This window comes from Thunnus maccoyii, chromosome 18, assembly GCF_910596095.1.
Source record: "Thunnus maccoyii chromosome 18, fThuMac1.1, whole genome shotgun sequence".
Classification (NCBI taxonomy): Eukaryota; Metazoa; Chordata; class Actinopteri; order Scombriformes; family Scombridae; genus Thunnus; species Thunnus maccoyii.
Window position 1 is genome coordinate 4,929,229 of NC_056550.1, and position 26,451 is coordinate 4,955,679.

General features: G+C 38.4%; 1 protein-coding gene across 5 annotated transcripts in view; it reads left to right on the forward strand.

Annotated features, from left to right (window-relative positions):
- The window catches only part of LOC121884979 (vesicle-fusing ATPase), a 44,533-nt gene that overhangs the window by 12,750 nt on the left and 5,332 nt on the right, over positions 1-26,451 (forward strand). For 2 of the 5 annotated variants that reach the window (XM_042394124.1, XM_042394125.1), the window contains exons 2-18: positions 13,991-14,076; positions 15,373-15,472; positions 15,578-15,617; positions 16,647-16,813; positions 16,930-17,040; positions 18,391-18,466; positions 19,090-19,245; positions 19,886-20,085; positions 20,175-20,340; positions 20,803-20,877; positions 21,984-22,171; positions 22,904-22,999; positions 23,109-23,265; positions 23,710-23,843; positions 24,066-24,212; positions 25,802-25,936; positions 26,295-26,408. In XM_042394124.1, the coding sequence (XP_042250058.1) occupies positions 13,991-14,076; positions 15,373-15,472; positions 15,578-15,617; positions 16,647-16,813; positions 16,930-17,040; positions 18,391-18,466; positions 19,090-19,245; positions 19,886-20,085; positions 20,175-20,340; positions 20,803-20,877; positions 21,984-22,171; positions 22,904-22,999; positions 23,109-23,265; positions 23,710-23,843; positions 24,066-24,212; positions 25,802-25,936; positions 26,295-26,408 (2,148 nt within the window). Of the gene's footprint in view, positions 1-13,990; positions 14,077-15,372; positions 15,473-15,577; positions 15,618-15,766; positions 15,914-16,211; positions 16,285-16,646; positions 16,814-16,929; positions 17,041-18,390; positions 18,467-19,089; positions 19,246-19,885; positions 20,086-20,174; positions 20,341-20,802; positions 20,878-21,983; positions 22,172-22,903; positions 23,000-23,108; positions 23,266-23,709; positions 23,844-24,065; positions 24,213-25,801; positions 25,937-26,294; positions 26,409-26,451 lie in introns of those variants that run through there. The other 3 variants (XM_042394127.1, XM_042394126.1, XM_042394128.1) reach the window with 3 other exon arrangements.

The following is a 26,451-nucleotide window of genomic DNA, read 5'->3' on the forward strand; positions in this document are numbered from 1 at the left end:
AAAGGAATATAGTTCAACATTTTGTTAAATACGGTTATTCACTTTCTTCTCAAGAGTGATATGAGAAGATTGATACCACTGATAGCCAGTTAAATTAACTTAGCATAAAGACTGAAAACAGCTAGCCTGGCTCTGTCCAAAGGTAACAAAATACACCTACCAGCTCTTAAGCTCACTAATAAACAAATGTCTGGTTTGTTTGTCTGTACATACACATAACACTAAACGTCGTAGTGGAGTTACAGTATAGCAGAGACTTCAGAAAGTCACTACTTCTACCCGATGAGTCTGGCACAAACATCTCCTGTAAAACCACAACATAATGTTCATGATCAGGGGTAAAAATGTAGAGTGAAAGATGAAGAGACCCTTTTTTGTAGGAGACATTTTTACAGTTGTAAATAATAACAATGTTAATTGCTACTTGTGTGTTGACTTGTCATAGGAGGAGCAGGGGTTGATTTTTTTTAAATTAAATTTATTTAAGCTAGAGATGGGTTACTTAGTAATGTTATCAGTGAGGTGCATGCACATGTGGAAGGTAGAAAACAAACCAGAATGACTGAGTTTATGAGAAGATCAACATGTGAAGTTATTTTGTGCCTTAAAAGTAAAAGTAATGGGTGGAAAATGTCCATTATCCCAAGAAGGAAACTTTCCACTTAGCTAAGATTATGTAATTAACTATCAGCTTCAGAGATCTGGTCAGAGCCCTGGATTATAATGAAGGCAGTGGATGGTTTTGCACTGAAACTGCAGGAAGAAACGCTTTTGTTAGAGGACATATTATACACATTTACAGGTCTATATGTTTAATCTGGGGCTCTACTGGAATATATTTTCATGATTTATAGTTCAAAAAACTCCTTATTTATCTTATACTGGCCCTTTACACAGCCCCTCAGTTCAGCCTCTGAAATAAGTCTCTTTAAGGTCTGCCTCCTGATGAAGCCACTCTGCTCTGATCATGAGAGGCAACATCCACAAGCCAAACTATAGTAGTAGAATTTCACTACTTTGTCTTGTTCATTACTTGAAATGTCAGCCTCCAAAATACATCCGTACATGTTCGAGCTGAAATCCGATCCAAAATATATGAGTGGACAAAGTGAACAACACGTTTATGGACATACGTGACGACAGCTCATCGTAGCTAGCCAGAACTGACAGATGTCTGTCAAAAGTGACATGCTATGTAAAAAAAAACAAAAACTTTTTTTTTTAAGTTTTGGTAATGCATGTATGAGTGTCATATACAAAATAAACAGTAAATCACTGGTCTTCACTGGTTTCCAGCAAGTTGTTATATTTCAAAAATTTCTCTGAATTTGAAAACAGTAAACCCGTCTATAGAAAATGAGAGTTTTCCACAATGAATATTAGAACATTCAAAATTGGTGTTAATGTTGATGTTGATGACATCTACATAATGTTGTGATCACCATTAACTACAAAAGTGTGCTAGAAACAGGTAAATATCAAAATCTGTGTGTCTGTTCTGGCATAAGCAACCATTTATCCACTTCCGACAGCATGTAAGTGTCAATACCTTTTTGGATTCCATTTTTAGATTCTGCCATCCAAAGTCATATAAAAGATTTGAGTTTGCCAGTCTCTATTGTTAACCTCGCTGTTTTCTTGCAGCAGAAAATGTCTGTTTAGGTCAGCATAAACAGCAGGTGCCCTTTTCCCTTTTGAAATAAGTCAGGTTTTGAAGTGCATCTGCTGATTTCTAATGATCTTTAAATAACACTTTGAAAAGCTCTCAACTCTAGCTGCTTGAGCTAGTCTTCACTGACAGACTGACAGTTTTGCAACTGGAAAATTTCTGCCAAATTTCTCAAAACCTTGGTGTGCTCTTTTAAAGTGGGCTTGAGCCCATGTTAACCCCACTCTGCATCTGTGCTGCTCTACTGCATCATTAAAACAATGTGCTAATGGGAGCAGACTTTTATGTAATAAGGGAAACATAAAGCATTAAAAAGGTTTCTGGAAATGGTGGTGAACAGAGTATAATAACTGTACATGCAGCTGGTTTCAATTTCTGTGCTTGTGTGTGAGTTTGTGTACAATTGACATTAGTTTAAATATTTATAGAAACAGAGTGAGCTTTCTGAGATGGATCTAGTTCATACCCAGTGTGATCTTCCCTCCTCCTCTCAGTTATATCCACCATATTCCCCCATTAAATATAATTATTTAATGTGCTCATGCTGTTACATTTTTGCTTTATAAGCCATGTCAATTTATATAGCTATTTTGCATGTGTCCTTTTTAATGTTTAGCAATGCTTATCAAGGTACCGAGTATGTTAAATTATGTTGTAATACAATTTTTTGGTGAGCTTTGATGAAGAGCTGCTCAATAACAGATACTCGGTTATGACAAATTTAAATTGACAGGGAAGCAACATCACTGCACTGTGTGCGCAGAAAGCTTCTTGATTTAATATAATCTTCAGCTGAAGACTGCCAGGAAGATACTTAGTGTGATTTACTTAAATGGGAAAGGGAGTTTTTTTCCTATAGGCAGCTCATTAATTTCATAATGTGCTCAGACAGCGCTGATGGCAGATGTTGAATGCGTGTTCAACTCAAAGTGCCAAGAAGTCTTCGAAGTTGATCTTCGGTGTTTCTTATCATTTATTGTATCCTGGCTTTCATATCAACCATGCACTGGTGAATAATAGTATCAATATGGTAGCCTTTTCGTGTTTACACATTATTGCATTAATTCCAAAACATAACTCCAGGCTTGCACATAGAGCTAATACAGTTATCTGCATGAGTTTGGCTCATATTCCATTCCCTTGAAGGGAAAAATCAAGCTACAATGGTTTCAAATTTAATTTCAGTGAAGTAAATGCAACAAATTTCTCTGACATTGATTTTTCTGATATTCTGTGGCAACATCTCAAAGCCGAACTAAGTACAAAGACTTTGAAGCATTAGCTTAAGTGATTAAGGTTGAATGATCGTATATCATGCGTGTGTTATGGATGCAACTTTTCCCATTATGGCCCATTTGTGATCAAATTCTGCCGGAGTATTCCACCCTGACCCTGTGTAAAAACACATTCATTAGATTGTTTAATATCATTCAACTAATACATATAATAACAGCATCAATTCATCTGACCTGCAGTCATTTACATATGAGGTAAATGTATTTTATATGCATATATTTTTGTGTTTTTCTAGAAATGGACAAAAACTACTTCCTTATGTTCACATTTACTGTATTAAAATTAAAATAATAAATAATTAATCTCTTGTCCATTTGGGGAAGCTAAAAATCATGTTTCAGTAATGTCTGTTTGCACATCCAGCAGATACAAAGCAACACTAACTTTTAGTTGTGTTCACAGTGATCTGATGAACTCAAGTCCAATATTCACTCTCCTTTTATCTCTGGTTAGCTCTTCAACTCCCGAGGGAAACATCTCGCTCTGAAGCAGCTAAATGCTCCACTATGTTCTACAGTTATTTGATACCTTTGTTTGCCTGCTGTGCAACCATAGTAATTATGAGTTGGATCAACAGAATGTTGCACTTTCACAAAGGGGATCACTTTTCATTTCCTGTTTCCTACTGATGAGCATGATCCTTCCCTAACCTTAACCATGTGGTAATGGTAGTAATTTTACCCAAACCACAATTTTTCCCTAAAGTTACTTATTTTAACTCAAACCATGAGTTTTCCCTAAACCTAACCAAACCTTAATCACAGCATTGAAAAACATATTTCTTTTTCAACAGTGATTTATAACAGTTTTGGTGGACAGAAGAATGATGTTGTTGACAGGGGTGTCAGATCAGAAAAAAGTTCTATGTGTTGTTCTAAAGGACACTTACAAACAACTTATTTTGTTGCTTAGTTTACGCTTTGGAGGAAACAGTAAAGGTGGAGGCCCTAAAACCAAAACAATGAAAGATGCTAAAAAGCTCCATAGAGCTGAGGGAAACTTTGGAGATGGTTGTAGTTTTCTTCGTGTTCATCACTATGAGACCCTTTTACATTACACATAGACATGTGATCCATTGTTCAGATAAAATATTGATTAGTGCAGCTTTAATCTCAGCAAGAGATCAGACATAAGGGTATGAAAAGTTATGTAAGAGGCTCAGAAGATGTTGGTGGACTATTCCATAAGAGAAGAAAATCCAAACTGAGGACGTCTTTAGGATTCTTTTTCTAGTCAAACTCAGTAGGGAACAACAGATAGCATGCTATCCATTGTATCACTATCTTAAACCCTCAGCTCTGATGCAGCAGCGGCTTCATTACCCATCGATTGCAGACATCTGACTGGATACTCTCTCCTGAGGCACAGCAGGATGAATAATTTAATGGGACACTTGGAATAGAGGAATATTTAGAGAGAGCGAGTGGAGATGCAGGGAGTGACTACTTCGTTATCTGCCTGCAGGTCACTACCAAAACAGAGGAAATACCTCTTGAATAAAATATTGAAGAAACAGGAGCTCATACAGCAGAGGGGCTTTTACAGGCTCATGGGAGCGAGACAAATCGATTATTGGAAAGTGTCTGAATAATAACATGTCCTTATTAAAAATGAGCCACCAGAGAATTTTTTGCTGGAAATAATGATGTTTGCTGAAATGAAGGCAATAACTGAGTAAATGAGGACGACACCATGAACTGCAGTCATTTCACAGAAAGCCCTTAGATAGATTTTTTTTTATACAGACAAGAGGTGGAGGGAACATTGAGTGCTTGAAAACAACAGATGAAATTGAACAGAGAGGTGATGAGAGATAATTTTGTGTGTGTGTGTGTGTGTGTGTGTGTGTGTGTGCGCGCGCACAAATATAGAGAGACTGCTACACAAGAGCAGCTTTGAAAGAAATAAAAGAAGCCAACAGCAACTCAAAGGATCTCCTTGTACAACAGATGTTCTCATAGCAGCAATCCAGACAGACAGAAGCTGTATTTTCTTAAATCAAAGAGTCCACTTATTATCATTTCTAAAATGGCAAGAGCCTTCTGTAAAGACGTCTATAAAATAGGAAAGGAAGGAAGGAAGGAAATAAGAAAAACAGTTTGTTGGACAGACAGAAAGAAGGAAGGACCATCTTAATGACACAAGGTTCTGGAAATATTTTAGCCATTTATTTACAACTTATGTTTGTCCAGTAAATAACTTTGACTAATAATATTTTTCTTACCATGAAATATGCTCTAGAAAAGTGGTTCCCAACTTGGGGGGCAGAACACCCCATGGGGTCAAAGGATAAATTTGAGGAGCTGCATGATGATTAACAACATAGGATATAAGTAATAAAAAAAACATATTTCTGCTGGACTTTGCTAGCTGCTGTTATTTTACCGATTTACCATCTAATCTTTGTTTTCTGTAATGAATTACTGGAAACTCCTCAGGCCTATCGGTCTTTGTTTAAACTGCTCACAATTGATAGACAACAGGTTGTGAGTAGACATACAATACAATATACAATATGCGGAATATGAGGGACAAGGAACGCTCAAATTAAATGTATTTGCTTAAAAACAGCCAACTCTTATCAGCAATTGTGGAGCCTTTTTACAATAGACATGTTGACTCATTAAAGCAGGAATCCTGCAGGTTAATGATGGATCCATTCCATTAGTTGTCCCGGTAAGTCATGTCAGTGAGTGAGCAGTAACAATACCAGAGCGCTGAGACTGGCTCACCTAATTGTAATGCAGCCATGATGAATGTTATTAATTCCACCTGTGCTTTTCCTGCTCTGACAAGTCAAAATGTCTGCTGTTAAATGGGTCCATTCTCCTGCCACACTGCAGATTATTACTTTTGGCTTAACACAATAACTGTTCATGATCAGTTTGATAATGTTCACCATTTGTCATAACAATAGCCATGGAAATACACTAATTAGCTGTTAACATGAGGCATATTATATTGAAATACAGGGATGATGCAATATACCATCTTTAGATGAGTACACACATGTTTACTTGCACTGAAAGAGTATAATGAGCATAGAGCACTGAGTGTGCCCAGTCTGTTACATCTGTTACATTATCTGTCAGGATCCACAAATATGGAATGCATAATAATGTTAATAAATTTTGATTTGCATCATCTCACCAACAAATACTTTGTGGGGAAAAAGCTACATTAAATATAATTGCCAAATGCATAACTATAATAAGCATAAACCAGCTTTGTTTTTGACCAGTGTGCCTCACTGGAATTGAGGAAGCGCTGGGTGTTTAATGTTGGTAATATCTGCACTTGTCCCATAGTTGTAGTCTTAGCCTGTGACTTATTGTAGCCTGGAAGCATATTGAAAGTCTTAGGGTTTGCAAATCTAATAAACTACTGGGAGATTTTTTAGATTTCAGGGCCACTGACAACTGTGGATTGCACTCTGCTTACTTACATTTAATTTGTTAAAGCTGCATCATGTAATTCTTGACCACTAGGGGGCAGTGGTGGAAAGTAACTAAGCACATTTACTCAATACTGTACTTAATTTTAACCATTTTATGTTACTTTATACTTCCACTCCACCACATTTCAGAGGGAAATATTGTACATTCTAGTTCACTACATTTATTTAACAGTTATTTTTTAAATGAAGATTTAACACAATAGATAATATAATAAGCTTTTAAAATACAACCCATTCTTAAAGACGAAACCAAAGGTTTCCATCTTTTCCTGCTCCTACAAGCATACTCTTCTTCAAGTTATACCAAATGTTACGTTGTATGCTTCTGATGTTCCTCATGAGTTTAAAGAGCTGTCAGAGGTATAGCTGAGAGCGTCCTGCAGGCAAAGGGAGACACAGCTCTGCTCACAAACTGGAGCAGGAAGTATGAACTGAGAATCCATGCAAGACAACTGCTGTCAACGTGACTACTTGTTAAAAACATGTTCATGTATTTTCCTCTGACACTGTCTCACTACTTGTGATGTCTTATCTGTTTGAGCATGCCAGCTAATGCAAACTGATCCAGTCCTAACAGAGCAACAGTAGACAAAGCAATAACAGGACTAATATGGATGTGAATCATTGCCCTTCCTACACCAAAAGAGAATTCAATTCAATTTCTCAAATAATTGATTTTCAAAAGTATTTATCCATGATTGACTGATTTATTGATTCAGTGAAACATGTGATTTAAATCACCCAAGGGCATGTTACAGTGAAAGTTTCCATTATTCCTTTCATCCATTAACAACTAACATTCAACCATTGCAGAACAAAATCATCCAATTCCTTTCTCCTGTATCCATGTCTCTTACTACAATAAGACAGTTGCCACTTTGTCTTAATTGTGGGGAAGAGAATACAGCCATATATTGTAAACATAACACCATATGTTTGGCATGGCACTCTGCATATGGCTCCTGTCATCCCACCACTACCAGATTTGGGGTATAATTTGACAAGAAAATCTGTTAATTTTGTAGTTGTAGAGAAAACACAAAGTAAAGTGTTACAAAAAGAAAGGCAAAGATTAGTTTTGTGCTTGAAAAAGGGGTTTGACTCCATATCCAAGCAGCAAACACCCTGACTCTGGCCTGCATGCACCTCCCAGGTGATATCTTTATATGTGTGTGTGTGTGGCATGCATGAGTGATTCCATACATGTGACTGCACCTTGAATGCACCCTGTCCTCAGCCACCACAGCTTCGCACCCTCAGCTGCTCTAAGTCCCCATCTGTCTCAATGCTGTCTTCTGTCCTTCCTCTCTGCTTGCCTACGCTGGCGCCCACAAGGTCGTAATATTTTTCAAGGTATGTATGGATATACACCTGTTAAACTATCAAAACGAGCTGCCATCTTCCTCGTCTTGTGGAATATATTTGCTATTTCCGCCCGATAGCGTGCTAGCTGTCTGTGGCTCTCTGACTGGAGACGTGGTTGTATAGAGGAAGTGCATCACTGCTTTCAGCCCCCCGCTGCAGGCTGGATAGCTGGCTAGCACCTCAAGAGACAAAGCAAACATAGCGTTAACCCTAGAATGTCTGGCGCCATTGCAACCCAGTGACTGAGCTGCAATGTCAAGCAGGTGCCACATGCTGACTCACTCATGCCAACTCGTTAGGTCCATTAATCAACTCCCCTGTTGTACTGCAACTTGCACAGAGCTCTTAATCTCTGAAGCCCAGAACAAAATGGATTTGCTCCATTAGGAGCTTCCCATTTTGATTCAGGTGGCAGGTAGTCTGAAGGTAGTCAGATTTAACGCAGTGAGGTAGTTTGGTATTATAGCGCATTAGCCAGGTTTTGCTGGAAGATCCTAAATGTGAAATGAAGGCTGGGATTCCAAGAGTTCATGCTAATCATGCTGTTTATGCATGTTAATCATGCTGTTTATGGCTGTAAGGGTTTGCTCTTTCAAAAGGCTTTCATGGAAAAAAAATGTATCAAAACGTTCACAGAAATTTCTCCATCCACTCCTGCAGCATAAGCCGCCTCTCAGCAGTCCAATACGTGTCATTTTTCCATCCACTTCACAATTCACACTCTTTGTCTTGCCAACATTTTTCTGCCTCTATGATTATGACACATCACATGATCAGATATGATAGCGAGTCAGCTATCAGAGTCAATCAATAAACTGTGCTAGGATTTCAGACCAAAGAACGAACCAGAAGCGTGTTCATCAGTCTAGCCAAAAAGCGAGCTACCATAAAACCATTCTGACCATGAAAGTACAAATGGCAGGCCTTGAAACATGTGCAAAAAGCATAAAATGTGACAAGACCAAGAGTTATGCTTGCAAAGAACTAGTGTCTGTGCTGTCTTACCATGTTGGAAGGCAAAGCCTGCCGTCATAGAGAGGAGCGAGATGCAATATTTGTTTAAATATGGGGATAACTTGAAGCACTTTCAATCAGTCTCACCTGGAATGTATTCATAGTGTTGCACTCGTATAAACAAAATGTACACACAAAAAAATACAAAGTAGTTGATTTTTTTATTGAAAAAGAGAACTTGAAGGAGAAGTACTGCTTACTTTTTCACCTCCACAAAACTGAATTGAGTGTTTCAGAAAGTTACAGAAATTGTCAGATTGTCAGAAGTTTATATTGACATTTTAATGCTATTTTTTTCTGCCATGAAATCATCTCATCATTGGAATTCATTACAACTAAATCTAAGCTGAGGTTCTGTGATTACTGTAATCATTCATGTTTTGCATATATTATCCCATGGCTTCTTACATACTTACATGTGAGCTGCAAAGTAAGTCAAGAGGGATTGGCAAGGACGTGAGTCCATTAAATAAGGAAGACAACGTCTTGAGCATGAAAGTTCATTCTTAACCTTGGAGCTAGTAGTATGGTAAAATAATTTTAATTTAAAAGTCCACTTGCTTTCACTTTCGCTTTCCATTTACTACTGTAGCGTTTTCTGCTGCTTTTTATCAGTGAATGGATTTGGCTCAGTCACATGATTTAAGTATGGAACTTCAATTGCATAATAGATGGCCTTGGGTGACGGATGGATCCTTCTCCAGCCATCCACTCACTCTACAATTAGGCTACATGATGACACTTGAGCCTACTCCCTACACATACAGTATGATGGCATTGAGATGCAGTAGAAAGTCCCAGAAAAAACTAGTAATTGGGCCCTTGAGTCAAGATTATTTTGCCAAAGGACAATTTCTGTATGAGGAAATGTGAGAACATATTACACTTGCAAAAACCACCTAAAATGAGTGCCTAACACATCCCAGGTTTTAAGCTTGACACTGTGTGTTTGAATATACATGAGGGTGCTTTGTTGGTGTAGATGGGTAGAAAGGGCTACCATCACCTACGTTAAAGAAAAACATTCAATATGGCTTTCAATAACTATATTTCTCAATATATATATATATATATAGGGCAGAATTCCTCAAATAATTCCTCCACACCCGAAAGACAGATTTAATTGTTATTGCTTTGGCTTTTAAATAAACCATGTTATAAAGCTTGACATTCACTGTCATTCACTGTTTCTAGGTTACCCAGATGCTTTGTAGTGTAGCCTAGATAAGATGGAGTGTGCAGACAACCATATCAATCTTGTATTTGCATTCCAAGCATTTCATGCTTTTGCTATTTACTGCCCTCTGTATCATCCATATCTCTTTTCTTTTTTTTTCTTTTTTCTTGCTAATTTGCTCTCCCTGCTGAAAGCAATATTACCCATCTCCATTATCACAACAAGGGGAATTGGTTTTTCATTCCCCAGTTTATGCCTATTCAACAGAAAATGGTCTTGCTTTACTGCTCATGATTATTTCTGAGATATTTGCAAGCAAATGTTAATGAGTTATAATTACACTGTGAACATTTAAAATACTGAAGATACCTGTAGCTTCACTTGAACTATTCAGAGGAGCTCTTCACCTTGTGTGATTGACACTTGCTCAAGAAATGTGTGAATTGCCTGTTGTCCTGATACATGCAAGGAGCTAACAAGTCCCAGTGATTAAGCATTGATGTCCTGTATACTAGCAAAAAAAATGACATACGCATCTTTAATATGTACAGTACAACTGCAGTTTGACTGGTTAGAATAATATCCATATGGTAATTCAGGATTGCCGTGTTCTGAATTACCACCCTGATATCTTTAAAGTGTTCCTGAGGACTTTTGATTAATTGGCTGGTAACCACCCACATCTGCACTTTCACTCAGCTTTACGGGGCTTTTTTTTAGCATCTTTCAGCACATTGTTTTGGCTTTATGACCCACAACTTTACAGTTTGGTCACAGTATTCTCATTAACTGCAGCTCAGATAAACCAACTGTATGCTATCTGCCCAGCACCAAACAGCTGACAAAGTTAGCAGCTAGCTGGCAGTACAGGAGCATTTAAAGAGCCAAATATTTCCTTTTCCAAAACAGAACTAAAAGCACTAAAATATTGTGATTATTGTACATTTATCAAGTCTCCAGAAACACAACTCTAAATGAATGCTAATGCTGCTCTGTCTGCTGGATGTGTAAATATGCAACTGTTTGCTAACACATTCACAGGATATAGTACCTTGGATTGAAATAATTTAAATGGACATGGGTTTGACATTTCAGCAATAATAAATTGAAGAGGTTCAGTTTTTGAAAGTGTATTTTGTGGTGATGGTGTTATATTTGACTGTAAGGTACTTGTGGTATTTCAGCCCTGCTGTTCAACATGTTTCGTATAAGTACATTGAACGGTGCAAATCTATACATTAGAATGAAATATCTATTCAGTGAGCATGATGAAATCCCCTTTGGGCAAATAAAAACATAATTTATTTTGAGTGAAAGGCCCCTTTAAGGCTTTTTTGACACACTAGTCTTGCTGTGTTTTACCTCTGTCTGGCTAGACTACAGGGGAGCAGGTGATGTGGGCATGATGCCAGCACTGCAGTATTTTCCACCAGTTTGTTTTTCTCCATACTTTCCCAGTTCCTCTCTATGTCTGCTGTCTTCTCATCTTCATATACACAGTATCAATACACAGTTAAGGTACAAAATATTATACAATCTTTCTACCTTTATCTCTCATCTGGCTTTCCCTATATCCTCCTGTATCTCCTTCTGTCAAACTGAACTTAATACCTCAGGATGCAGTGATCATTTGATTTTTGTCTGCTTACATGTGACTTTTTGCAATATTATATACAGTACATGATATACTTTAAAATTAATTATGGTGGCTTTAAAAAGGATAGAAAAAGCAATGTTGTAGTCAACAATGAGGTCATGATTTGTCTGCTAGTAATTTTGGCAAAGAATCTCTAGTGATTTATGAATGGATTTGGTAGGAATTTGGAGAGGAGGTTAGACTAGATATTTCTTGTAATCTGTATCTGGACTTTGGCCCATGAAATAGATAGCTACTCTTCTAATGGGGGGCATGACATTTAATAATACTTAACAGCATTGCTTTTTATGCTGTTTTGGCACAAGATCACACTGATGCTGAAGTTAAATTGCTGCTGAGGCTGCAGTTTTGCTTTGTCAGTGGTGAAACTTTGTCTGTATGCCAGCTTGTTATCAATTACACATATTGTACAAAAACACAGTGATTACAAGGAAAGTTGGTACCATCACAGCGAGTTACATGAGTCTTACCTGACTCTCAGTTGTTCACATACAGCTGCTGTTCCAGAAACTTTTACACACTCACGCTCACATTCCTCCACGTTCAAAAAACCTCCTCGAGACAAATCCTGCACTGTTGTACTTTTTAAATCTCATGCTGAATTTCTGTAGTTATGTTGCTTTTTCCCCACTTCTTTTAAAATTGACAAAATTTGTATTTTTATTTTTAGCCTTTTCCAAAGCTTTTAAAACAACGCTTATATACAAAGTCACCACTGAACCTCAGGTAATATATTTTTCGAGGTGACATACAGGTATAGCTCTTTAAGGGAGTTAGTGTCACCAGTGTATGTGGGCAAACTGCTATATGGTTGTATGCAGCTCTGATGTATTTACTGTAAAGCCTCGCAGGAACAAATGACTTAAAACAATTTGTGGCAGATCAACCTTTGCCGCCTTTGAGGGACAGTGCCGTTTCAAGCCTGTGACAAATCAGCCAGCAGTAAAGCCTGATTTATCGTCAGAGGCTCTGCCGGCTTGCTTAATGCAGTTACCATGGTTACCACTTCATGTGCACAGGGGGCAGTGATGTGCATTGGAATTTCTCTATCTGCGGTCGATTTTACGTTTTGTACATTTCTTTTCTGCTGCAGAGATGTTTGTTTTGCAAAGGCTTTTCAATTTGAGTCGAGATGAGAACATGTCGATGTGTCTTTGGCTTACATGAGTCTGACAGTGGAGAAGTGAATGAACTGCATTGAATAATTCATACCTCACAGCTCACAGCACAGACTAATTTCCATTTTGATACAGAATGCTGGCAGATATTTAACACAACCTGAGGACTGTTAAAACCTGTCTTACCATATCTTTAAATTCAAGAGATTCCTGAAAGAAAATAAATTACCGACTCAAATGACATTGTTGAATGTTGTAATGGAAAGTAAAAGCAAAACACAGTGTACAGATTATACAGCGGCAGGGACTCCTTCTCCTCTCCTGCTGTATGTCCTTTATCTCCAGCCTGAGACAGATAAAGCTGTACAGTTTTTTATGCTTTTTCTAGTTTTAAACATCAAATGATTCTATCTCTGACCATCTGGTGATGACAGTGCTCATAAGGCTATCAGCCATACCACATCCTTGCTTTATCACCTCCTTTGGTAACACCGAAAGGTTGCCAGTATTGATTCTTAACTCAAATTGGGATCTGATAAAGTGATTCATTTTCTCCTCAGACATTGCTGGTTACATTTTTCCAGAAGCTGCTCACCACCTGTTTGGCAGGCTCCAGATGCTTTATGATTAACCAAACAAATTGTCCTGATATTTAACAATATTGTCTTTTCTTTCAGTGCTAATGCAAAGACATTATTTGGAGTTTACGCCAGGGGTGCCAGCTTCTTCTGCTCTAGTTGTAAATATGAAAAATCCACTGTAAATTTGTGAGAACCGTTTCCACACATACTGCAACACACCATTTTCTAATTATAGAATCAAGGGGAAAACTTCATCACCATTCCTGCAGTATGATTCATCCGTTTTGCTAACTAGATCTTACATCAGGTTAGATCTTAGTGTAAGTCTGGTGTGAATTATGCTCCAAAATCATGTAAGGAAACCAATAATGCATCAGTAGAAATATATAATAATTTAATGGACTTTAGCACCTCAGTGGAATTCAGTCCTGTTTATACCATGTTAGGATGTTCAGATAATATTTTGCTTAAAATATTTTAAAAAATAAATAAAGGTTTGTGCATATGGTGCATATGGTGTTTTGCATCCTCAGTCAGCGTTCTTTTGATGAATAAAGACTGAAACAAAACAAAAAAATTGGGATCTTTCGGGAAATAAAAATCTCAACCTCTCCATATCTTTTCTACCCCCTTCTTCTCTGTCTTCCTTTTCGCAGACCATGCAAGCAGCGCGATGTCCGACAGATGAGCTGTCGCTGACTAATTGTGCCGTGGTGAGCGAGAAGGATCTGCAGTCAGGACAGTGAGTAGTCATTATCACCTGTTCATCGTTGCGTTTGTCAATGCAGGCACACTCCTGGGAAAATCTCCAATAATTTTCTCATCTATCCAAACGCCCATCCATCCACCCACCTTTACACCCATCATTCATCCAGAAGGTCAGAGTCAATAATCTGATATGAGGCTGCATGATTTGCAGTGAGTGATTATCACAGTTATTTTGCTAGATACATAATGATGATAATTAAGCAGGAATTTGACATAAAAATACACCATGTTTTAAGCTTGAATCACCAAGGACCATGTCAAGTTTTTTAAGTATAAGCAGAAAGACTTCTTCTTCCCCAATGGGAAAACTTAAATAAAAGGGACATTTTCAATCCAACAAGGCCTCCAGACGAAACAGTAAAATATGTTGTTTGTTGTTGGTAATGTTTGTTGTTATAAAAAATTACCATTTTTTGATTGGACCCCATGCAATCATCATTTCCTGTGTCCCTTGTATCTTTAAGCCAGACTCCACCACTAACCATGAATACAAACTATAATATGAGATAATTACTGAATGGTAACACATCAAATGTCTGTTGCAGAAAAAATGCAGGCCACTGATAGTACCAAAAATGGGGTTTAATATTCTAAAAATCTCAAGGATGATAAAGTTATGTCAGTGTTTTGGGAGGTGTTAAGCCCACCATGCTTTGACTGAGAATCAAGGGTTATTGTCCATGTTGGTCAAACAGAAATTCTGATTTTACACATTCAACCATAAAATTACACAGCACAAGTTTGGTGTATTGATGCCACCTTGGAGGGGTTCTCAGTAGTCTCTGTGTTATTTTTTTAGTGTCTCCATTATTTTGACCCTGTCAGACAGTTTTGAGACACTGTGAAACTGAAGCTTCCTCAGTCAGTACTCTGCAGCATGACAGACCTGTAAGAATTTGGTAAACTGTAGGTATTAGGTTTTGAATACTCACCCATTGCAGTGATGAAATGTAATGCAATACAAGAGAAGGAAAAAGCACACCTGTTTTACACCTGATAGGCCTTTGATACATTTTTAGTGCCATGGCAACTGCAGACTTGTTATCTGTCAGTGTCACCAACTAGTGGTGCTGCTGTTAATAGTATGCTTGGCGTGCTTTTTCAGTTTGGCAAAGGTCAATATGGAATTTTTAAATAGCACACCAAAGTGATTATTGAAAATTTTCTCCTAATAAGTATGTGCATCAATTCATAGTCTTCTATTGTAACTATCTTAAAAGTTAACGTGAACATTTAGATGAATGTATTAAATACTCTTCTATCTCTACAGACATGTGACTGTGAAGACCACACCCAACCACAAGTTTGTGTTTACAGTGAAGACCCACCACACAGTGGCACCTGGAAGCATTGCCTTCAGCCTGCCGCAGGTACACACACACAAGCACATACTGTACACATACATTGTTAATTACTAGTTGTTGACTCGATGCTCAGTGTTCCTCATCTCTCTCTCTCCTTTATCTCTCTTGTAGCGAAAATGGGCTGGTCTCTCCATTGGCCAGGAGGTGGAAGGTATAATATCCCCTGTTTGACTGCTGCATCTGAGGGTTAACAATACAACTGTAATTGACCGTTCACTAAGGACTATCCCCTTAGTTACTGTTGTTACGCCTGTAAAGCTTTCTGTTCTTGCAGGGCACATATGCAGTGTACAATGGTGGCTGATTTACTACTCAAAATTGGAAATTCTTAGCAACTCTTCTTAGCAATTTCTACATTTCTCAAAAGCAGGACTCTGTAAAATGATCTTAAATATACACTTGATGGCTACAAGATATTGTACTTTAAGAATGAGGCTAAAACTGCAGGTAAAAAGTCCTCCATCCTCACCAGTTGATGATGCATGTAGAAGATAAACAGCATCATTTTTGCTGTGTAAAGTGCTGGTCCTAGTATCAGCCTATGTCAGATAAGATTAGACTGTTATTTTGTTCTAACATAATCCTGTTTGGCTATGTGCTACTAGTTTACATACTTGTTCGTAATGCTATCTCGGGTAACACTGGCTGGGGTTGGTGGTGTGTAAACTTCCCCAAATCCAATAAAGAGCCACTGACGTTAGCTTAAACTCAGACAGCATCCAAAAGCAGCTGCCACACAGTGGGAAAATACTATATGCTAGTCATGAAACTGGCAATTTTTGATGTTATCTGGAACCCCACAAATGTAGTCACTGTAGGTAATGATATGCTAACTCTTGGCTTTGGAAGTACAGTGAAAGGAGGCTGTAGGTAGTAAGCTAGGTAGCCAGCCATGCTAATGAATGCAGCAAAAAATTAGAGCAGATAAACTCTTGAAGCCATTCCATATATGTTTGCTCTTGTGTTCTTGGTTTTGGAAAGGCATGAAATAAAAACCATCACTCTTACTAGAGGGGGGCAGGGTTTAGCAAACCGTCAATCACTGATTCACATTTACTACTATTGGTGTTAGATTTAGTTGAGTCTCTGCCCATTTCACTGTGAAAATACACTATAAATACCTTCTGAAGAATGCTTTTGTTATTGTAAGAGATCAATTCAACCCTGTCTGTCCCCTCAGTGTCCAACTACAACTTTGACAAGTCCAAGCAGTGCATCGGTGCCATGACAATTGAAATTGACTTCCTGCAGAAGAAGAGTACCGACTCCTCTCCCTACGACTCAGACAAGATGGCTGCAGAGTTCATCCAACAGTTCAACAACCAGGCCTTCTCTGTCACCCAGCAGGTTTATATTCACATGCCTTCAAATATCTATTCTCACACACACATACAAATATAGAGACATGGAGTTTGTGCTCTGTTGGTTTTTTAATCATCCTCTTGGTTCTCTCCGTCTCTCAGTTAGTGTTCAGTTTTTGCGACAAGCTGTTTGGTTTGGTGGTAAAGGATATCGAGGCAATGGATGCCAGCATCCTCAAAGGAGAACCAGCCTCTGGAAAGAAACAGCAGAAGGTACCTCACCACACACAGAGCACATGGTTTATATTGAGATTTATCATCAAAACCAGTAAAGCCAAAAGTTCACAGTGTCACCAGTTCAAGCTTTGTTGAAGTGAGTTATTTATCTTGTCTTATTGTGGGTTTATCTCACAATATTGTCTATTATGGGGTTATCTCTTTGTAAGCTCCTCTAAATGAGGATCTCTGTTGGATAAAAATAGTGAACAACAATGTTGTCAAGCTTCTCCTGGAAGCTCGTACTGTTAGTGATCCCTTTCAGCTTTGATGGGTTCTCAGTGTGATTTACTGTGGGATTTTGTTAATTGCTCTTGAACTTTGTTACTCCCCTGCTCTGTTCCCTCCGGTTTATAAGCCTTATGTTTTATAGAAAAGCAGAGAGAGAGGCAGCTGATCTTCAGTCCAGTGTAGCTCTGTAACCTGTAAACTGGACTAGCATATAGTTACCTCTCCATAATAAAACTCTAATTAATACTCTAATTAATAGAGAGTCCGCTTGAAATTGAATTGCTTTTGAGAAATGTAATGGTCCGGCTAGCATCTGGATTTATGGCGCAGGCGGGCGTTGTTCATAATAAATTAGGGGACAGTGGCATTTAGCATATTACAGTGGAATACATAGTTGAACTGTATATATGTACAGTATACTGTTGCTGCTTAATGGCTTCTTGTGAATAATTGATATCACATTTGAGGATCATGTTGATCTCTATATAGTATATAAACACATCTGACAACCAGTGTCACTGCAATATAGAGTGTCCTCCCCCCTAATTTATTGCATTTATGAACATTATTTATTTATGCTCATTAATATGCTGGCCCCTAAGGGCAAAATGCCTACGAGAGCAAAAGCACAAACATTGAAAAGATGTGCTCCAAAACCAGCAATTACCACAATATATACAACAGTGAAAACACAAACTTCAAGAGAAATGCACCTTAAATCCAAAAAGGAAGCAAATATTAAATTCTGTCTTTGCATTTGTTTAATGTCTACATTTTTGGTCTTGTATATGTTTTGTCCTTAGGGACTGCTGTATATTGACATTCAAAATGATTTTCCTCAGAGAAGAAAACGCAGGGAGATACAGTATTCCCATATCATCAGGAAATCCACGAAAAAAATGGCCTTGTATTTGCAGAAATATTTGATTGATCTCTGGGTCATGGAGTGCAGAGTGGCCACAGTGATCACCAAATGTGTTATGAAAAGATATCTTGCATCTTACAATTAATACTATGTTCTGACATCATGGCTACCTTGTACTGTAGCCTAAGTGTAAATATGTCCCTTCTCTGCATGGAATTCAGCCTGATTGCAACTCTTGTTTTCTCTGAAAGATTGATATCGGACTGATGATCGGCAACAGCCAGGTGATTTTTGAGAAGGCAGAGAGTTCATCCCTCACACTAGTCGGTACGTTCATTATTTTTATATTTATTATATTTCCCAAAACTCTACAGCATCACAGCACCTTACACCTGGAGCAGCCCTAAGAGAAGAAAAATAAGTCATTAAATCAAGGGAGTAAATATAGTCAGAAGTACTTTTGCTTGGAATGATTTTATTACCCTGTACCTGTGGCATAGCAGGGAATTATGGGTCTTTTTTTTTTTTTTAGCGGATCATCCCTCACACCTACCTATCCCCTCCACAAGATGGCAGCAAGAGCACATTACTTGTTTTTGTGTTTTTCCTCACAAGTGCATCATGTTCCACTCCTCTGTTTGCTGAGGCAAACGCTAGAAAGACTTATAGACCAAACTTGGCTTTTATTTTGTTTTTTAATTCATCATTAGGTTTCTTAATACTCTCCTTTTTTCTGTCTCTGACTTGACTTGCAACACAGTTTCCTTTCCAGCTTTCCTCCTTTGACAATGACAAATTCTTTCTAGATAGAAACATGTCTTACAAACAGAAAAAAAAACCCTATGAACGTCAGAACTATTTACAATTGTTTACATTCTCCTCACCTTCTTTCAAATATACAGTATGTCTGACATTGTTCTGGCTAAGTAGTTCCCTTCTATACTTTACAGGTAAGGCAAAGACCAAGGAAGCACGACAGACAATCATCAACCCAGACTGGAACTTTGAGAAGATGGGAATTGGAGGTCTGGACAAGGAATTCTCCGATATTTTCCGCAGAGCCTTTGCTTCCCGAGTCTTCCCCACAGACATTGTGGAGCAGATGGGTGAGAAACTCCCTCTATCCTCAATTTTCCCTGTCATTTTTTATATGTTTACCAAACCAGATTACTTCAGTTTTTAGGGCATTTTTTTGCTATATCTTACTCTCTCTTACTCTGTTCCCACCATCCTCTCATTTCCTACTTATGAGACTATTTGACCCTATTTATAATATATAGAATATATAATGGCAATGCAGGTACTTATACTACTCTAATCCTCAAGCTCTTGGGATTTACTGTAAATTAACTTTTTTCAACCAACAAGTGAATGTAATTATAGTAAAAACAGTATTTACTTCTATGGATCAAATATTGTGTATTCCCTGAGGTAACAAAATGTAATATACAGCAATACAGTGGAGGAAACAGCATTAGTCACAGTACAACATCTCTTTCTCTCTCATCCACACACACAGCCATACACACTTATTACATCACACAGACAATAATGTTTTTTCTTTGGTTTTATGAATCATTTTATCAGCCTGGTTTCTTTTCCCCCCGGCTTTGAGTACATAAAACTATCTTATATTGCCCCTCGTAAACACAATCATCTTTTTTCTTTCACATCTCCTTACGTCCGCTTATTCCTTCGACTTCTTCCTTTGTTGTTTGTCATCCCTCGCTCTTTTCTCTGTTCCAGGTTGTAAGCACGTGAAGGGTATCCTGCTGTTTGGACCTCCAGGCTGTGGTAAAACACTGATGGCCAGACAGATTGGTAAGATGCTCAACGCCCGTGAGCCAAAGATTGTCAACGGCCCAGAGATCCTCAACAAGTACGTGGGAGAGTCTGAGGCCAACATCCGCAAACTGTTCGCCGAGGCCGAGGAGGAGCAGAAGAGGGTGAGTCATGCTCAGTTGAACTTGTCTTTATGTTCAATTTTTAAAAAAACAAAACAGGATTTATCATTTTAAACTCAACCTGTCTCCAGCTGGGAGCCAACAGTGGCCTTCATATCATCATCTTTGATGAGCTGGATGCCATCTGCAAGCAGAGAGGCACGGGCGCCAGCAGCACGGGCGTGCACGACACCGTGGTCAACCAGCTCCTGTCTAAGATTGACGGTGTGGAGCAACTTAACAACATCCTGGTCATCGGTAAGCAGCATCAGAGCAGATCCTTCTCATACCACCACCTTTATGTTGTTTATCTTTATATCGTTCTGACATTTTCTTCTGTCCCTTATGTTGGTTTTTCCTTTAATTATGAATTTAGCTATTAGGCAAAACCATAAAATACTACTCAAATATTCTAGTGTATTGTATTTGTGCCGTTTGTCTCAGAAATATGAAATACCAATTTCAGCTACAGGAATGATTGTCATATTGAGGTATATATGAAATCATTTATTTGAATACATGTGATATGAACACCTTTTACTAAGTTCAGTTTCTTCTGTCATCGTACACATCTACACAGACATCACTGTAACAAATACCTATAAATGTGTTTCATACAGAAGGCTGCATTATAATATCAGGCTGCATTATTCACATAATTCTGTCCTCCCTCCTTCCTGTCATTCCATCCATCTTCTGTCTTTTTCTTTTTCTGTCCAGGTATGACCAACAGGCCTGACCTGATAGATGATGCTCTCATGAGGCCTGGCAGGTTTGAGGTCAAAATGGAAATTGGTAAGTGTTATAAGACTCTCTCTCTCTCTCTCTCTCTCTCTCGCTCTCCCTGTCTCTCTCTAACTCCCCCTCTTTCCAACACTGTTCTTTCTTCTGTCAACTTAACATTAAAGTAAAGAGTTTCCAGAATTCCTCATGCCTATCCATCACTTTTAAATGCTGTGGTGGCTGATTAACCACTCGAAATTCTTAGTCATTTTTAAAACACGGGATTATTTTCAGAGATAGAGGTAGACTAAAGCAGGCTTATTTCTAACCAACACATGTTGAGTTAGCTGGCAGATTTTATCAGCTGTGGCTAGTTAGCTAAATAAGCTCCATGTAATGTTCGCCTCATTGGTTGCAAACGTTTCCAGCTGACTTTTTAACGTTGCCAGCTGACTTGTTTTAAAGACTGAGGCTAAAGCTGGTAAAAGGTCAGCATCCTCACCAGTTCATGGTCCATTACGTCCATTTACATGAAGAAACAGCATTGTTATTGTATTGCACTGTAGAGCTAGTTTAGTTGGGGACTGGCCATTGGTCCAAAGGCTCATTATTCCAAAACCCCAGTAGTTATGAAAAATGGCCCATTGGACCAAAAGTCCATAGTGCGACAGCCTGTTATCCCGAAAACAACATCCCACTGCTCTGAGGGCCTGTTGCTCCAAAAATAAATTTAAAAAAACAAACATATCAATCATAACGTAAATCATAACATCTGACTTTGTATGACTCCTAGAGACTTTTCAATTCAGCTGATATTTAACTTTAACAGCTCTTCTGTGAACTAAGTTAAATAAACTAAAGTAAGATGTGTAACATTACTGTTTGACATTCCGAAACACTGCCAGTCAGCACGTCCATGCAAGTTTTATAATGTGATTTCATTAAATCAAAGTTCTGCTTTGTGAAACATGTTAATTCACATTTTAAATGACTGATGATGAGGCAGCAACACAAACATGCCAGTTTTCACTATGTAGTTTGGCCTGCAGTCACCTGTGTACCAACGATTGATTGGAAAAAGTACAATCGTTTTGGTGACGTTAGTAGTGCCATGTTGTGAAGTAACTTTATTAAAGTAAAAGTCCTGCATTGTGTCTACCCCATTGTCTAACCTCCAGGTCTCCCTGATGAGAAGGGTCGCGTCCAGATCTTGACCATCCACACCAACAAGATGCGAAGCTTCAACCTGCTCGCTACTGACGTCAACATCAATGAACTGGCAGCTGAGACCAAGAACTACAGTGGTGCTGAGCTGGAGGGGCTGGTCAGGGCCGCGCAGTCCACTGCCATGAACCGACACATCAAGGTCACTTGGCAGTCACAAATACGCAAAGCTTGCATTAGTGATGGGTAGTTACATTAGCTATTTGCAATAGGCTGACAGCATGACTTTTCTTGGTGTAGATTCAGCAAAATGTAAACAAACACAGGCTACAAAACAGTCCACAGGAATTTCACTGATTCTGTTACAAGCATAAGCATAATGGGAACCCTGGTGGCAAAACTTCAAAATATATGAATTCCACAAGCAAAAGCAAAACAACACAAGTGACAAAAGCCATGAAAATAAGCTTTTTTTTTTAGGATAAAAGGTTATTCTTGACCCTGAGAATTGTTGGCAAATAATCTTAAATAAACATGTACTTTTAGTGGAGCTTTCAGTAACATCTCACAGCCTTCATCAGTAAGCAGATTTTGCACAGTCTCTATGACAACAGATCCCTAATGTAGGACATGAGATGTAGTTGAAAGCTCCAGAAAAGGCTGGTAAATGGGTTAAGGTTATTTTGTTAACTCACTACCTTTTGTTCTATACTATCAGAACATTTTTCTATACTAATACATAATAAAAACATAATTCTTATATATGGTATATCATGACAAATGTGAAACTAAACTGAGAGTATTTTAACACTTTAATTTTATAGATATGAATGAGTATATTTCCCTCGCAGGCCACACACAGTTAAGATGTTGCAAGTACATTATTACACCATAGCTTGAGTTTGTTTTAATGCTGGTATGTATTCTTTTCCAGGCCACATCTACAGTTGAGGTGGACATGGAGAGGGCAGAGAAGCTGCAGGTCACCAGAGATGACTTCATGGGATCCCTCAACAATGATATTAAACCTGTATGTACCAGGTCTTATTGAAATCCATGCTCCTGACTGCAGAATACAGTATAACCATGTAATATGAAAAATCAACACAGCCCCTAACACGTCCTCTTGCTTTTCCCAGGCATTTGGCACAAACCAGGAGGATTACTCGAGCTACATCATGAACGGCATCATCAAATGGGGTGACCCGGTCACCCATGTCCTGGATGACGGGGAGCTACTGGTGCAGCAGACCAAGAACAGTGATCGCACACCACTGGTGGCTGTGTTATTGGAGGGTAAGAAATCCAAAACACATGCAAACATACATGTACAGCTGCTGTTTGGCTCAAAAAAGTTGTAAATGATAAAACAGGGTGGTGTGTCATTAAAAACCAATAAAATCCACCATTTAGAGAAACAGGTTATAAAATATATTCTGGTGTATTCATGCAGAGGAATATACACATCCCAGAGATGGCATTGAATTTCCTGCGTTTCCCTAGACCTCTGGAAGGTGTGTGATATTCCAAAATAAACCTGAAAAGTGAGATCAATATAATAAAATGAAGCATCCAATTGCATTCAAAAGAAGAAAAACTGCATCAAATAAAAGGCATTCAAACAGAGAAAAAGGAGCTCAGTTGTACTTCATGACACACCCCAGCTATTACCCCAGTGAATAGCTACAAACATATGCAGACAATAAATTGTATGCCTCCTCTCAACACACACATCTCCAGGTCCACCCCACAGTGGAAAGACAGCCTTGGCAGCTAAGATTGCAGAGGACTCGCAGTTCCCCTTCATTAAGATCTGCTCTCCAGACAAGATGATTGGAAACTCAGAGATCTCTAAGTGCCAGGCAATCAAAAAGGTAAGTGCTGCTGCTGTGTTTTAACCCTCACAGCGTGTAAGCAAACAAGTCTAATGGCACATTTACATTTAGAGCAATGGCTTATGGAACTGTTTGATCTGTGTAATTGCTCCTTCCCTTTATGCCTCTGACTGCATCCATTAATGCCCTGCTGCATCCTCTCTGCCGGTCATTCCTTTGTCCATCTCGTCATTCATTCTGCCCTCCCTCCCTCTGCTTCAGGTCTTTGATGATGCTTATAAGTCCCAGCTCAGCTGTGTGGTGGTGGATGACATTGAGCGTCTGCTGGACTACGTCCCCATAGGCCCTCGTTTCTCCAACCTGGTACTTCAGGCTCTGCTGGTGCTGCTTAAGAAACCTCCACCCAAGGTCAGAGTTCATCTGTAACCTATATACTGTATATACATTATTCATGCTGCAAATTCACATTTTAGTCAAAGCAACCAATTCAAACCTCTAATGATAAATAAAGAATTATATTCTATTTGTTTCTTAACAAATTCCAAGAAAACATCAAAACTAACAATGAATTGATCTACTTACAATCATTGTTTGTGTATCCAGTGGTGGAAAGTATGAACTACATATACTTAAGTACTGTACTTGAGTGCAATTTTGAGGTATTTGTACTTTACTTGAGTATTTCAATTTGATGCTACTTTATACTTCCACTCCACAACATTTCAGAGGGAAATATTGTACTTTCTACTCCACTACATTTATTTGACAGCTTTAGTTACTTTTCAGGTGAAGATTTGACACAATGGATAATATAACAAGCTTTTAAAATACAACACATTGTTAGAGATGAAACCAGTGGTTTCCAAACTTTTTGGCTTTTGACGTCTTACAAAAAGCAGTGTGTAGTCGGGGTCACATTTCACATGTCTATGAGTTGTTAACAGCTCCACCAAATAGTGATTTTTTTTCTCTAAACTTCTCACATGGTTTCATTTCAATAAATGTTCAAATGATCCAATATTTCACCAAAAATCAAAGATTAGAGAAAAAGTCCAAACACTGAAAACAGATTTGTGTATCAGAACTTTTCTTCTTTCCTCTCCCATTAATTATCTCACAACCCCTTTGATTTATCTGGTGGCCCCATGGTGGGGCCGGACCCCTAGGATGGGAACCACTGGACTAAACTAGCTACTGTATATAAAGTAGTTGAAACTAGCTCCACCTCCAGCAGCTACAACAGTAACATGCTGCTCTAACACTGATGCTTCAGTATTAATAATCTAATGGTGTTGTTTTTCAGCTGTTTTAGAAAATCACAGACCTCTTTTTATATATGAAACTATATATTTTCGAACAGTTTTGCTTCCTCAGTAGAAATTAATGTGCTTGGGGCACATGTCACAGACAGAGTATTATTGAGAGTTGGACTACCGCATAGTTTGTTTTTGTCTTTTTGTGGGATTTGCTGACAATAAGAAAAATGTAGAATAACATCCGTGTTATCCTTTAAAAGAACTAATATGTAATAATCAGCTAATAACAAGATATATTTTTTGTTTGAATTTTCTCCTGAAAGTTTTATTTTCTGTTTCTGTGCTCATTTCATTTGGTTGTACCAATGAAATATTGCATCAGTAAATAATTTGATTCAGGTTGAGTCTTAGATATTTCTATCTGTGCAGTCACAATTTAAGAATTTTGCTTCTTAATCAGATCAACAAATGCTTGAAGAGTAGATTTGTTTATCTCAGAATGACCTAAGCAAGAGCATGAAAATCAGCTGAACTCAAAGTGTCCAGTGTTCAACTGTTCAAGCCTGAAAATCTACACTATACTTGGGGTCATGGCAGTCATTATTATTCAATATTCAATTTTTAAACTTGAGAACGGACCAAAAAAATCTCACAAAATGACTGGAGCACTTGCCATGTGGAATAAATGAGCAAAGGTCTTATTCACATTTTGCAAAAACAAGCAATTTGTTCCTCCTGCAGGGTCGGAAGCTGCTCATCATCGGCACCACCAGCAGGAAAGACGTCCTGCAGGAGATGGAGATGCTGGACGCCTTCAGCACCACCATCCACATTCCCAACATCTCGACTGGGGAGCAGCTAGTCGACGCCTTAGAGGTATAAACACACACAGACACGCACGCTCACAATCGCAGGAATAAAGATGAGCACAGTTGTGCACTCATACAAGGACACACAGATGAATGTGGTGAATTAAATATGACCATCCCCCATCCTCAAGAGCACACATTCACGCACACACACTGCATTGAAATTTACTCCATAACCTTGGTATGCTTGCAGGAAAAAAAACCTCCATTTACTAAAGTGAAGGCATTGAAAAAAGATAGCTAACTAACTAAAAGGAAGCTTTTTGAGGCTGTCTTTCTTTCTTTTTTTTTTTGATTTTAGGCTGAAGGTTTTGAAGGTAGTATTGTCAATCTCCACCTCTCTATGTGCTTTGTTGTCTCTGTAGCTGCTGGGGAGCTTCACAGATAAAGAGCGAGCCAGCATCGCACAGCAGCTCAAAGGAAAGCGAGTCTGGATCGGCATCAAGAAACTGCTCGTGCTTATCGAGATGTCACTGCAGGTACACAAGACTCAACAAAGCAGTGCTGATAGTAACAGCCCAA